Source organism: Asterias rubens, chromosome 12 (assembly GCF_902459465.1).
Source record: "Asterias rubens chromosome 12, eAstRub1.3, whole genome shotgun sequence".
In the NCBI taxonomy this organism is placed as follows: Eukaryota; Metazoa; Echinodermata; class Asteroidea; order Forcipulatida; family Asteriidae; genus Asterias; species Asterias rubens.
The window spans coordinates 11,810,830-11,826,556 of NC_047073.1; the positions used below are offsets into that span (position 1 = coordinate 11,810,830).

A 15,727-nucleotide genomic window follows, 5' to 3' on the forward strand; every position below is an offset into this window, starting at 1 on the left:
AACATTATAAAATGCATATGGGTAGAAAGATATTGTAAAAGTAGAATACAATGATCCACACAAACATGCCTCGAAGTTACGCGGTTGTCCTTTTACCTCGTCGACAAACACGGTTGACCATTTATGGGAGTCAATTTTTTGACTCCCATAATTGGCTGACCATGTTAGTTCTAACGTTAGTTAGTTAGAGGCAAATTTGTGTGGATCGTTGTATTCTACTTTTAAAACATCTTACTAACCATATGCATTTTATAACAAACGGATGCTTTTTACATACTAACTCGATCCGATCCAAGGCAACGTGTTCCTTTAATAACCAAGAGTGTCCAAAAAAGAACGCCGTCGGCATATAATTTTAATTAAAATGCAATATAAAAATACGCGTGCCAAGTGACATTGAATGATGATTTCAATTGAGGCAAAATCATTTTGAGTGCGAGTGCGTTGAAATGAAGTGAAAATATAATAATAATAATTTGGGGGGGGGGGGGCTAATCATCCTTACTCGCAGCTAAGAGCTGAATTGCGAAGGACGCGGCTACAACGTGTTCGAGAAGCAGGCATGCAAGGGCGCATTCAGCTGCCAGCCACATCAACCCATTATGACCACGGAGCACAGCCAAGATCGAAAGTGTTGCTTTTGTCAGTCGAATATGACCTGGAAATCTATAATTTAGTTGTAAATTGCGTAGTTTGTATTGCATTTAAATTGGTGCAATAGTATTTACATATAACCCCCAACCCCACACGATTTAAGGATAACGATGGTAGAAACCTTCCATAAAAAATACATTACTTGCTGAGGTGCTGTAGTTTTTGAGAAATGAGTAAAACAATTTCATGAAAATTAATTTTATATTCGCTAATCTCCTGATGAAAACATTACCCTGTGATGTTCAATTTTTTTTCTCATAAACTTGATAACCAATGAAGCTGAAACTTCTACAGGTAAATTATACTACATGGACCTACATCTTCATTCACAGTCTACAAAACGTATCAAAACCATTTAATATAACCAAGAAAATCAAGAATGCCAAGTTGTTGCAATGTACGCGTAGGCTTCACAAACCCCAAGAGATAATGACGTCGTGAGACTTGACTAAAGGACCCTGCCACACGAGGCAACTTGAACAGGCAACTTGGAGACAACCAACAGCAGTGCATGCTACAGGAGCATTTTGGTAGCACGTGAGTACTCTTTCAAACATTGTCTCACGATCCCCAAGAAAAATATGTGAACAATAAAATGTAAATGGCTTTTTTTCCCACTGGAGATCCAGATCGACTGGAACATGGTCTTTAGGCCATGTCACACGAGACAATGTTAAGGGAACCAGTTTCAATCTCCAATAAGAAAATTGATTCTCACAGTTCAGTTTTCGAATTATTGTCTCTTGAATGTTGAGCTATAGCTTGAATGATGTCTTGGCTTGTGCTGCCAAAGTGTTCCTTTTATATACAGTACAAATGGTTGCCTCCAAGTTGCCCGCCAAATTGCCCAGTGTGTGACGCAGCACAAATTCATTGAACGTTATAACTGAAAATACTTCGTAATACAGTTGCAAGTGCTGTGTTTAAATTACATAAACACTTATTTTGTTGCCCAGCTTAAAACATTACATAATTTGTACGAAATAAAACGTCTAAGGTCACTAAACTTACCCGTGCGGTCTAATGATGATGATAGAAAACATCCCATTTTTGTCTGAATGTTACATTTTATGAGAAAGAAATAAAACTCATTGCCCGTTGGAGTTTATCGCTAGTGAGCGTTTTGCTCCTTTTTTTTGTTTTTAACCGATGTCATGCAAAATGTGTAATCGGTTTTTCACCATTTTCTCGTGACTCATCATTAGCCGGTCAATCTAACACTCCTATACATATTTGCCAGTTTATGTAAATGGTGGATAACACTTACTGCTGACACTACCACCAGCAAAAACAAACTTTGTAATGTTGCCTTGTCTTGATACTAATTGAGTAAGACAATATTCAAATATTCGTACTTGTCTTGAAGGTAGGGTCAGGCCTGACACTTCACGGAGGCAACGAAGGCGATTGCCTCCGTTGCCCCTTGCCATTGCCTTGGTGCCCTTGAAATGCTCCAGTAGAAATTTACAATTTCCTCATAGGGTGCCCTTTGCCAAAGAGAAAATGCGTTGGTGCCCTTGCCCTTTCAGAAACGAAGCATACGGGCCTGTAGGGTCATATATTGATAACTACTCCCTAAGTTTTAACTTAATAGTTAATAATGACCATAAAGTACTGCGGTTGTTGATACACTATTGTGAGAAAGGTTTTCCTACAGTCACCGTTGTGTCATGTTTTCTCAGCAAGTAGACAATGTAGTATAAGGAAACTTGTATGTGTGACTTTTATGGTATTTTGTTAGCTATAATGTTGCCTAAAAATCAGCATTACGTGAACAAAAAACATGACCATACACCTATAAAAGTAAATGAACTTATTGTCACTATTTTCCAACAAAGCAAAAGGGTGTTAATTGGTTCTTCATTGGGCAATGTTCCTTTAACAAACTGTGATCGAAAGTCAACTCGACGTTTTTCTTATACGTGTATCTTCTTGCCGACAAAAATTTCGGTTCAATAAGTTCCCAGCCCAGTAACGAACAGTTCACTTCGGTCTTTCGGGCAGCCTCGTATATTTGAATGTTGTTCTGATCGTTCAGGTAACTTATTTTTAATACCAAACTTCGGAAAAAATGTGAACACCCAGTTTCGAAACATTCACTCCGGTCTTTCGGAAAGCCTCGTATTATATAGTAGAGTGTTGTTCTGATCGTTCAATTCATTTCGTTTTAATACCCAACTTCGGAGAGAAATCCGAACACGTCAATATTTTCCAAACAGTCCGGCGAATAGTCGGTTGAGCTGCTGCGTAACAGAATGGGTTGACCGCACTCTGGACCATCGAGAAAGCAATTACCGCTGCGTTGAAATACTCCGGCAGTGGCGGGAACGCTCCTGGGTGCATGGTGCATATGCTAGTAATTGGTGCGATAATACCGTACGGCAGCCAGCAGATGGCGTACGAGACAACAACGAGGGTGAGCGTCAGTGAGGCCTTCTTGTGCTCGACCCGTATCCCACCGCTGCGCCTAAGCTTGACCTCATCGTAGCTAATACACGGGGCTACCTTGGTGACATCCTTGTCTTCCCTGTAGCTGGGTGTACTCGGAAACAAAACCAACCGGGAATCTTTACCTTTCTCCGGGTGGTGTGGTGCCGTGGTGGTGTCTTGCGGGATACCGTCAGAGCGCTGTCCGAGAGGGGAACCATTCTGCTCGCAGCAGAACTTCAGCTCGACAGCCCCGGACGCAACGGTTGGAATCTGATCCTGCGTGATGGACCCAATCCCGGAGGTCGTGAACTCCGTCTTCTCTGCGGTCCCGGAGGAGCCGTCGCAGCTCTTCGGAGTCTTACCGTTGCCTTTTGATTTCTTCCCCTCGGCCTTTGCACTGACGGATTGGATCGTACGATACACCCTGCAGTACATGACCAAGATGAGTGGATACGGAATCCACAGGCTCAACGCAATGGCCACTCCCGTAGTGTAGTGGTTTGTGTTGTACATCGCGGTGCAGAAGTTCTCCGGTAAAGCTCTCTCTCCGTCGACCACACCCCAGACGAAGATGAACGTCATCCACATTGAGAACGCCACACCCCAGGCGACAGCAATCCGAACCAGCGCTCCTTTGGTAGTGCGTCGCTGGAGGTGACTTAGCGGGTGTCTGATCGCCTGGTAACGGTCGTTACAGATAATCAGAATGGTCAAGATGGATGTCGAGAAAAATATGTGCTTAGAGGCCTCCTTCAAGTGGCAGGGAATGTGGCCGAAGGGCCAGCCTTTACCCTTGAGAACCAAAACGGATTCCAGCATGACAAGGGGCATGTTGATCAACCCTACGCACAAGTCAGACACGCAGAGGTTAATGATGAAGAAGTTAACGTAGGTCCGCAGTTTTTTCTCCCGTATGAACGCCAAGAGTACGAGGAAATTACTGGGGATGGTGACGCACATTAGGATACCGGACACCACCACCAGGATCCAGGCTGAGATGAGTATGCTCTCGGCGAAGTCATTGTTATGGTCGGGCATGTGGTGCCCGGTGCCGTTACCCATCATCGGCGCGTCCTCTTGGACGTGATGCCCAAGCGCCTCGTGGAGCGACATTCTGAATGTATGCGACGAGCTGATTTATCAGTTTTAGAAACAGAGCGTGTCTCTTCACCAAGGAGTACAAAACACTGCTTCACCAAGGAGCACAAAACACTGTCTGGTCCAGAGGTTTATCAAAAACCCTCAATATTTAGAGAGAGGTGTGTTGCGTTTGCAGAAGAGTCAGTCAGGGAGATAGCATGTGCATTGCTGTTTATATCTTCTTCACATGAAATCGCTTCAGTGTTGTATCCACTCGATCGTCGGCATCAATCCTTCTTCGGCTCTACCCGTCCACCAATACAACCGTCATTAAGTAGCACAATAGCGGTTGGGAGTTTAACAATGTTTTAACAATGACGCCGTTTGCATCCAGGGTCACACTCTACACTAAATAGCTACCTCAGAGCAGGACACCTCTGTGTGGTTGCCGAGTTACAAATTAGGTTTGTTCACTGTCTCATTTCCAAGATAAAAAGCAGAGAGGCAGAGAAATCTACTCTTTTCTTACAATGCAATCAAGAATCGGCTTCTGGTTCCAATAAACGTCATTCACCAATTAAGGCAAGGCAAGCGTTGTACTTGATTATGATTACCTTCACGTTGACGTGATTAGATCGCCGTGCCGAACTATCAAAAGCCTCAATAACACTGTTCAATACCACGCACACCGGTAGTGTTTTCCTGTGGTGTAAAAGTCCTCGTCCATGATTGTGTGTCGTTGTACAGAAAGCTCAAAGTCAGTTTCAACAACTGAAGATGTGCTCGTTATTGTCACAGCTTGCACGGCACAGCAGCCCAAATGATGTTGCAAAATCTTCTGTAATGAACGAAGTTGGTGGTTTCTGTGGGCGGGAAGTCACTTTTTGTATAATAATAACGACTCACGTCAGCGCCGACTCAACTACGTAATTACCATACAGTGACTGAAGAATTATGCTCATAGTGATTAGGCTGCTGGCAGGCATTACCAAGTGGACTCAGTAGTAAATAGTGATGAATATTCATGAAATACGTCATAATTGTTCGGACGCTGAAATTGTGCTGCGTTTGGCATTTGGTGCTTTGAAAGGCATGGTATAATCCCTCCTTAACTAATTGTGTGTCCTAATTGTGTGCTTGGAAGCCCGGGATGTTTAAAGAAAATGTTAAGGGGGTACCTCTTTACACATGAGGACAACAACTGTTTGCGCGTAAGTGGTTGAGCAGGGGTCGAGTATAGGATTGTTGAATGTCCCCCGTTTGTAATTTGTGATAGCGCGCACTCTTGCGGAATGGTTTATTTTCAAGCACTCATCACTTCCGTCGCGTGTGAATGCTGCAGATTCAATCATAGTTGTAGATATTAACACCAACTTATAACCAACAACCTGTGACGCTTTAAAGCCGTTGTACACTTTCTGAACGTAACAAAAATTAAAAGTTCACAGATTTACAAATAACTTACAGGGTTTACAGAAGGTAATGGTGAAGGACTTCCCTTGAAATATTATTCCATGAAATGCTTTACTTTTTGAAAAAAAACACCTTTAAAACAATTATCAATTCTCGATATCGAGAATAACGGATTTATTTTCAACACATGTCATGTCACGGCGACACGTGCGGACACAAGGGTGGGTTTTCCCGTTCTCCCGACTCCGATGACCGATTGAGCCTAAATTCTCACAGGTTTGTTATTATATATGTTACTGTTAGTTGTGATACCCGAAGTGTGGCCGGCCTTTTGGACAATACTGTTTACCGATGTAGTGCGATTGCTTTAAATGAGGTGGAATCTGAAAAGAACCGTTTGTTTCACCGTTGGTGTCAATGAGTTGACCAACGGTCCTTTCAGCCACCCAACTCATTAATTACATGGTGTAGCAAAACCATGTAAAGTTTCAAATCCTACTTAACCTATGACAGTTTGATTCCAAACGGTGGTACAGTTTTAGAGATAATGCCGGAAATCTGGGGCGGTTATGTCCACGCAGGAATAGTCACCAATTGGAGTATATAGACCTTTATCATGCTGTCTCCATCTTCGTCAGGTTTCCTGTGTCGAATAACACTAATGAATGCTAATAATCATTTTGCAAAATAGGAACCAGACTATTTTGTTCTTCCAGCCTCGGTTTGGTTACATTGATATCAATGGGGAAAATTCAAGATGGCCACACACCGTGAACAAAGTTTATACTACTGATGAGAAACGTGAGTGCGGTAACGCTTCTCAGATTCAAATTTGGGGGGGGGGGGTAAAACGATATTTTTGTCCACGACAACCGCAGTCCTGTGGAAAGTTTCGCCCAAAAATGCATTGTACTACCCAAAGCGGCCGCTGTTGTGTACAGTATTCTTTTACCAAGTAAGTTAGTATTGCCATTAAAGGAACGGCACAATGCCTTGGATCGTACGAGTTGGTCTATAAAAAGCGTTTGTAACCGTTTCTTGTAAAATGCGTATGGTTGGAAATACATGTATGTTGTAAAAGTAGAATACAATGATCCACACAAACATGCCTCGAAATTGCACGGTTTTCCTTTTCCCTCGTCGACTAACACGGTCGGCCATTTTATGGGAGTCAAATGACTCCCATAAATGGCCGACCGTGTTAGTTCGCAAAGTGATAGGAAAACCACGAGGCACATTTGTGTGGATCATTGTATTATTCTTTTAAAACATCTTTCCAACCATATGCATTTTATAACAAACGGTTACAAACGCGACCGATCGACCAACTCGACCGATCCAAGGCAATGAGTTCCTTTAATTTTTAGAGTCACTCACCAAACGTATAGCGACCCTTTTCAGGGTTGGTTAAGTATTATTCCTTCAGATGTTGATCTCCTACTCAATTAAGAGACTCCATTGTCTTCCCCATAATTAAGGTTTATCTAAAGGAATGTTAAACAATGACATCTTCATCTGACAAGGGTACTTAGAATGTCATCCCTTTATGCAATCGCACAATTCTTCTTCCGTTTGGATTGAGCGGTCATCATTCACATGGAATTAAAATCAAGGATAAACGTGGAATTACTTTAGTCTATTGTGTTTCCGTTCGTTACCCGCATTTTTTGTTTTATCGATGAATTAACAAATAAATTTGTAGATCTTTTCAAGCCATTCATCCCTTCAGAGTTAGTTGAATATAAGGCTGTGTCCGAAACGACGACTTCGGCTACAGCTACGTCTAGATCAGCGCGTCTACCAGTGTTGAAGAATAGGCAGACGCGCGCGATCTAGCCGTAGCTGTAGCCGAAGTCGCCGTTTCGGACACGGCCTAATATCCATCTACACAAACCAGTATAGTAGTATGTGGCTAAAGCAAGGCTGTCTACGTCATCGATCGCCATAACAACATTTTGTAAACAAATTTGTTAAACAAAATCCACGTCACATCAACACAAATCCCGTCTCTGCCGGTGTCGTTTCATCCGTATTTTCATTTCGCTAGTCCGAAATTAATAAATAATTGCTTTCTAGTTAGTATCATCTAAACTAACCCTATCAGCGGGATGGTCAGGTTGCATGGCGGGTTGGCTCAGTGTTCTCTTCTCCGTTTTATTTGCCTTTCAATCATCTCCGTGGACCCCGGATGACTCCCGGACCGGGAGCTAATTGCGTCTTTCATGCTCCAGTGTTGTAAACAAGCCATTGTTGTCTCAAGTGAAGTCAAGTCACAAGACATGTCAAGTCAAAAGTCATTAATTTTTTATACTCCCAAGTCAAGTCACACGTTATCTCTGCCTAAGTCACTTTAAGTCACTATAGTCACAAGTCATTATTCCCAAAGTCAAGTCAAGTCGCGAGAAATCTTTGATCAAAATTCAAGTCAGTCATCTTTCCCCAAGTCAAGTCAAGTGCAAGAAGTCGTCCCCCAGTCAAGTCAAGTCGCAAGTAATCCCCCCCCCCTCCAGTCAAATCAATTCACGGGTCATTCCCCGCCCCCCAAGCCAAGTAAAGTCACAAGTCATCTTCCCCCAAGTCAAGTCAAGCGCGTTATTTTTCCCCCAAGTCGAAAAGTCGAGTCCAGTCGCAAGTAATTTCCCCGTAAGTCAAGTCAAGTCACAATTCACCCCCCTCCGCACCCCAGTCAGTTCAACGCGCAAGTCATTTACCCCCAAGTCGAGTCAGGTCACAAGCCATTAATTCCCCCCCCCCCCCCCCAAGTTAAATGAAGTCGGTACCGAGTCCAAGTCAGTCGGTATGTCGCCGACTCGAGTCAAAAACACTACCAGTCTCTGCCTGACCTGACTGCATTGGTTTACCCTCTCTGTGGTTTTCCTCCTGCGTCTATAACTGCAATATTATCAGTTTATTATTGTTTTGTGATGTTTCCAGCCGGCTTATTAACTCAGATTCCGAATAGATGTATAAACAAACTTATGTGCTAATTCTCCACTCCAATTTCAAGCGATCTCTGCAATCGGCTCATTTATTTTATGTTGTTGACGACTGTGAGAGTTGAAACAAACGATAAACATCAGCAATTATACAAACGGCTGGTGAGACGGCATTTAGTTTATACTAAAGTTTTTCTTTTTGGACACTCAATTTTTTGCAAAACACATGCGTTTTCTTTTTCTACAGGTTCGAAAAACACCGTACACCCTTGTCCTTGTGGTACACAACATTGAAACTGTAGACTCTTCAGAAACGGTTTTGTTTCCTTCAGTTTCGTCAAAAAGTGATAATCAATATTGTAAAATTTTAAATACTTTGATAGTTACTTCAAATGTTTAGAGCAGACGACAAAGCATTTAGTTTGAGAAATAGCGCCCTCACTTGTTCATCTTTTTCACTCAATGGTTTCCAGAAATCCTTGTTTAATTTGAATGAAGTGCTGATTACCAGCGAATGTGTACTGATTGATTGACGTCATATTGGCAAGGAGATTGTAAACTACTCGAGATCGAGAGGACGTGCAAGCAATTTTTAAGTTTTATTTATCAAGATGCCAAGTTGAAATTAAGCCACCCCTGTTACGTTAGTGTCAGCAGAAACGTTGTGATATGGGTACGGGTGCAGGCAAGAACCCAATGGTGGGTATGCCGATGAGCCCAAGGGTAGAATACGCCGAGAAACGGAGTAAAAAGGAGGGCGAGGTAAGCAAGTTTACACTGCTGTGAACTGTACAATAAGTTTGCTTAATAATTAATATTATTAATATAGCCGTGTAGTGTTTGAGTTTTGTATGATTGTTCCGCACCCAACATGATAATCGTCCCAACTATAGTCCAATTGAATTACAACACTCAAGTTAGGACCAGTCCGAACTATAGTTGGGACGATTGACAAGTTCGAACGGAACATGATGATGTCGGTCATTGTTGAGTTTTATTCAACATGTTCGTTCATGAGTTGAACCATGGAGGTAGAATTCTACCTCCATGGTTGAACCATGGTGAGTGACGATCTCAGTGTGAAGACTGAAGTGTTAATGTGTGTAAAATTCACTACATTTATAATATTTTGTGGGGCTCTTTTGCTTTTCATAAACTTTTTCACTTTCGTGGTGTGTAGAAAACTAGCTTGATTTTAAGAAAAGTTTTGGATTCGTCCATGTACGGACCAAGTCGTGAGTTTTTACGTTTCAAAAAAAGATTTTTTTGTTTTTTTCCCGGCAATGCCGACCAGGTGTATTGCTGCTGAATGCAGAAAAACACTTTTTGAAACGTACCAACTCACGACTTGGACGTACATGTACTCTGCCTCGATTGACGTCACAAAAGGGGTAGGCGGAGTCAGCCCCCCAAACAACTTTATATATTTTTTAAACATATAAATCGTAACAAAAAATTACTAAAAAAATTGTTTTATTGTTCGTAAGCATATACTCTTATGTTTGAAAGAAAACAATTTATATTTTCAGGTGACTTTAAGCAAGACAATTAACCATTGCTTCGTCCTTTGGATGGAGCATAAAGCTGTTGCGTCCCATATGTTGTGTAACGCATGTAAAAGAACCCAGTGCACTTATCGAAAAGAGAAGGGGTTCGCCCCAGTGTTCCTGGCTGTGGCTGCTGTATGCGCCATAGCACCTTGTGAACCCTTATTAGGAACTAAATTATTGGATCTCAGAATTCATAACTTTCAATAATCTCTCTTTCTGTAAATATGTAATAAGCGCCTTGAGTACCTTGTTGGTACCTTTTTTCCCAACACTGCTAAAGACTGGAATTCACTCCCCTTCTTAAAAACCAGCAGCACTACCCCCACTAAGTTTCGGCGTACACTCATAGGTACGCATAAAATTGACAAGGAGTTCCTCCCTCCTGACCTAACCTCATTGAGTGTTGTTCCTAGTAAGGAGCCGATCAATCATCATATCGAGATCAAGATCAAGATCAAGGTAGATATGTGCGCTATGATTTTACCAGAAACCAGCCTGACATCAGATAAGAACTAGAGGGCGCACTGGTGATGCTTCTTACACAAACGCGACGGGACCGCAAGGAGACACGTGACGTGCCATGGTGACGTGCGTTGAATATGAAACACACGCTTGAGTTTGTGTATATTGAACACTACGCGCTGCTGTTTTCAACTTACAAAGTGGCCGCACAAACACACGCTAAGCAATGCCTGTTTTGTCAACTTAGAAAATGGCCACCTACGCGCATGCTGGGTCGCGTATATAGGCCAGTGCGCCCTCTAGTTCTTATATATAACTCTATGACTGAGATTAACCTTCCCCTGGTGTTATTTGCTTTGTAGCCTGTGGTTATAGATGCGCCAGCCTTGGTAGATCTCTCTCATGGCACTGTGAGGTATCGGAACGATGGAGATCATATCGTCAAAGCAGGGAAGGAGTTAAAGACGGGTTACTTCTATCATGCAAGGCTGGATGACTATAGTGAAGGTATGCAACCCACCATCCTCACCCCATCCCTAGCCCAATCTCCCCAATCCTTAGCCATACGTCCAACATTTTTTGTACACAAACAATGTTTCCTAAAATTGAGTCGATCTGATTTATGTTCCCATCCTCAAAGCTTCAATTAAAGCAAACAAAACAAGTGTGCAAATCTTTCAAAAGATAATTTCATCCTACTGTAAAAAAACAAAAAACAAAAAACTAAACAGAAAATCTTGTGATTTTTTTTGCCATGTTGACTCTATGTTAAGTTGTGCACAAGTACTAAATAAATGGGTAACTGCGAGGGTAGAGGTATTGATATTGTGTATGAAAAAGCCTTTGGAGCACTACAGTTGCCCAGGTTGTAAACTCCCCCAGGGAGCTGAGAAAGATTAAAGAAATAATGTTATTGGCCCAATGACTAGGGCAAAAATGTGTAGCTCATTAAGACTCTTATTGTGAAATGCACTATAGAAGAACTTGTTACGTTTATTATTATTATTATTATTATTAAACCTCAATTTGTTAACCAGCCGCTACACTTCAACCTGCGGACCAGCACAAATTCAAGTACGTCTACAAGGGCAGTGAAAGGTCCAGACAGAAACAACTCTTCTACGTCTACGGGATTGGATTCAAGAGTAAAGATGACAGGTTCAGAGTCCGCAAACAGTACAAGCCAAAAGGGAGAGGTTACGTCTGGCCAAGCTCCTTCAGGAAAGGAAACCATTTCTACTACGATCTTTCCTTCATCACAAAAGGTAATTTAGTAATATTTGTTTTTTATATAAAGATTTAACACACTCCGAGCGCAGTATTATTTCCTGCAAGGTATGTGGAGCTACGTCTTGAAGTATGAGACCTATTCCTTTAAAGCACCATGTAATGGTTTACAAGGTGCTGTGGCGCAATATGCTCTCAATCAAAACCAGGAACACCAGGGCAGAACTCTTTAATTTACGATAAGTGCACTGGGTTCTTTTACTTGCATTACACAACACACTGGACCTACGGCTTTACGTCCCATCCGAAGGACGCAGCAATAATGGTTAAGTGTCTTGCTAAAGGGCAGAAGTGTCATGACTCTCGAACCCACACTCTGCTGAACAGAAACACCAAAGCTTGAGTCTGGTGCTCTCATCCCCTCGGCCATGACACGGTAGCTTTCTCTAATTGCTTACAGTAATGTTGCCTAAAACATCATTGGTTTGTGGATTGGTTCATTCCTATTGTCAGGTCTGTGAAATCTCTGATTGAAAGCGGGAATCTGCTTTTTCATTGAATGCATTTACCTCGGAGAGGCCATTTTAACTTACCTTTTTATTCTTTATTTTTATTTTTAAATTTTTTTTTTAAAATAGAGGCAGATTTCTATGATTCTGATGAGGAGGATGAAGATATGAAAACCAACATTAATCCCGACAAAATGAGGTAAACAAATTTGTAAGATTTTAAGGTACGGTCATAGATTTGTTTTTGTCAACCCCACAATGCTGATTTATAGAACAAATTTTCATTAAACGTTAAGAGACCATATATAGCGGCTAGAAGAAGGTTTGTGCCAAAATACCATAGTGGCCCCAAACGGCTGCAAGATTTGACCTACTTCCACTCAAGCTACATGTAAAAGGTCAAAGGATTGTCCAATGTTTCCCATTTTAACATGTATCTATTCTGTTATTCTGTTCTACTTTCGAATTATCTATCCGGCCGCATGCAGTTTAAAGTAGCGGACAGTTTCGGGCGCTTTACGGTGATCAACTCGACCGATCCAGGGCAGCGTGTTTCTTTAATGTTTTTCTGTCACAAATTTGTTGCCTGGGTGTTTATACATTTGATATTTCTTTTATATTTTGTTATTTTATATAATGGTAATGTTTTATGTAATTAATTCGGCATTTAGCCGCTGTATTGCAGTGTTTTAATAAATAAATAATAAATAATAATAATAGTCTATGTTTTTGAAACAAAACCGGATGTCTGTTTCATAATTATTTTTGTCAAACACTAGATATGAATAGTCTCTATAAAACTATAAATGACCTGAGAAAGTTTCAGGGGACAGATCCTTTTTTATAGCTGGTCCCAACAGTGTAACTCTATTCCCAGGCCATCAATATCTCCCAGGCCATCTTCCCAGGCCATCAATATCAGCAATGATCCTTCTGTCACCATTTTCAGGAAACGTCTTAAAACATTCTTGTTCTCGTAAACCAACGTCTTTGTATTTTGTGTCTCGTCTTATTCTGTTCAGCACCTTGATCGTTTTGTAAAGGCACTATATAAATACTTATTATTACTATTATTATTATATTATTATTTCGTATGATGTTATTATTGTTAAGGCTTAGACCAGGGCATCTATGTAATTCCAGGCCTTTAGATTAATGTTCATATTTTTGACAACTATTTGACTAGATTTCATCTAAAGGATTCAGACTCCGTTGAGGTTCTTAAGAAGAGAGCAGCTGTTAGACTTCTTACCCCGTCTTCCAACATTCATGTCAGCTATGGGGACGTCGAACTTGGGTAAGTTGGAATATGTATTAGTTGAAGATTAATGAATTTTGAGAAAATAGAATTAGCTGTTGCAAACAACTTACCAACCAAAGGGGCCAAGGGTATAAATGCAAAAAATAGTTAATGGCCTTTCGTTTTAACCCTAGCAGTGTCTTTCTCGAAGGCTAAATGAAAACACAACAAATATGAACATGTAACAAAGTGTAACATAAATGAATTTTGACCCACTGAGACCGTTCCAGGCCTTGAATTTCATCTTTGAAAGGGCAAGGCCGTTCTTATCTTCCATTGGAAAATCTTAAAGTCTGTCGGAAACTTTCCCAAGGGGAAGCGAGACAAGGGGCAACACAGGCCATGACCTCTGCTTAATTTCAAGGCTGCCACAAAGTTTGTTGCTTCTGTATACAAAAATGTGTTATTTAAGGTAACTTTTACTTACTTTCATACTTGTCATTTGTTAAACCAGTACAGCATTCTACAACAGTTTGGGTGTTCCAATACAGGAGGGTTACCTCCCCTGGTGGCAACCCCCATTTGTTTACATAACTTTATTTATTTATATAGGATTTGAGGCATTGCATGGTGAGGTATCAATATATATTTGGTTTGCGGTAACACCATGTGTGTATCTACCTGCCAGGTAGAGTTTGTTGTTAGAGAACTGTCTTGCTTAATTCTACTTCAGCGGAGCAGATTGTTCAGGTGTTCGGGAGACTTCTCTGTTCTGAAAAGAACTGTCCTGCTATTAACTATTACCTGGGCGGATGGTATAGAAATAGGCTGGGAGTACTACTTTAGCTTACCGGATCGTAATTAACTGTACTGCCGCAGAGTCGGTTCTTGAATTGGTCTCAAGGTTTCGACTAGCTTGCTCTTGATTGTATCGATATACATGTGTGGCTCTAAATGGATTAGTAGTAGTTCGAGTGTTCACATCAAGTCTAGGTTCTTGTTCATACTTTTACTCATTAACCGTTATGATTGCCTTTTACTTACTGTTTGTGTGTTTTCTTTACTATAGGCCGATTAATTGAGTGAATTCTTATTTACCTTAGGGAGCATGCTTAAATTATGTCACGAGCATGCTCGGGATCCGACGCATTCCTTCGCGTGACAACTCAAAACCCAGTGTCTTGCGTTTTCTGTATTCTCTTGTATTTTGATGTGACTTGTTTATAAAGTGCTTATTAGGAGCTTTTTTAACAAAAGGATTTGATGCTATATAGGCCTAAATGTTTTGGGGTTTTATTTCTATGTTTTAACGTAGAATTAAAACAAATCATTGTCTATATTTTGTTTGTATATAATTATGTAAGATGTATAATTAATGCGAATTTGGATTCTTCTTTTGTTTGGTTATTATTATAATTGTGTGACAATGTAGAATTTAAAAACAAACATGTTCTTATTATGTTTATTATTATAATTAGGTGAGAATGTAGAATTAAAACAAATCTTTGTTTTAGTATTTATTTATTTGGCTCTTTTCTTTGGTCTACAGAGATGCAGACATTGTCGGCAAACTCCGATCGGAAGAAGACGGAGAATTCACAAGATTCGTCATCGATCTTCAATCAGTCTGATCGGATGGATTTCAACATCTCAGCGGTGCAAGTATAACATATCAACCAGAGCCTTAGGACCAACAATCCAACCCAGCTATAATGTTTTAGTTGTAAGATAGTACAGAGTATTTTATTCCGTCCATCTAATAGAAATACAAATGCTGTGTGTGTAGTTATCTGTGCGTATCAGGGCCCATGTGAAATGATGGGAGGTCAAAGGTGATTATGTTTGTGGGCTTAACAGCAGAACTCTGGCGTTATTCACTAGCCTCGAAGAGTGACATCAGATGTTCAGGTTCGGCAAATATGAAGCTTTTCCATTCGCTGCCTTATAAGGGAATGCTCTGCGCGTCACACGTATCGCGTGATGTGGCACAACTCGGCCGTTGCTCTCGACCAATATGAATGAATTATAAGCACAGGTGCAAACTCGCGTGTCACGCCCATGTTTCAACACTTTTTACTAGTCATAAACAAAGGTTTATACACGCCCACGTGACGCGCTCTCCACCAATATGAAGAGCGAAACTGTCTGAGGTATTTATGAATAGTACTTTATGTTCACTGCTAGCTGACGTAGAGGGCGTGCACAGCAGACATGGAAAACATTTAA

General features: G+C 41.0%; 2 protein-coding genes across 2 annotated transcripts; one reads left to right on the plus strand and one right to left on the minus strand.

Annotated features, from left to right (window-relative positions):
* Nucleotides 1-2,811: 2,811 nt before the first annotated feature.
* LOC117297752 (muscarinic acetylcholine receptor DM1-like) lies at nt 2,812-4,197 on the minus strand. The gene has a single exon (XM_033780900.1). It carries the CDS (start codon nt 4,195-4,197, stop codon nt 2,812-2,814), a length of 1,386 nt encoding a protein of 461 aa, XP_033636791.1.
* A 4,876-nt stretch (nt 4,198-9,073) lies between these two features.
* LOC117297924 lies at nt 9,074-15,509 on the plus strand. The gene is made up of 6 exons (XM_033781108.1): nt 9,074-9,275; nt 10,888-11,032; nt 11,563-11,790; nt 12,391-12,460; nt 13,448-13,558; nt 15,051-15,509. The coding sequence occupies exons 1-6, from the start codon at nt 9,183-9,185 to the stop codon at nt 15,130-15,132; spliced, it is 729 nt and encodes a 242-aa protein (XP_033636999.1). The 5' UTR covers nt 9,074-9,182; the 3' UTR covers nt 15,133-15,509.
* The last annotated feature ends 218 nt before the right edge of the window (nt 15,510-15,727 follow it).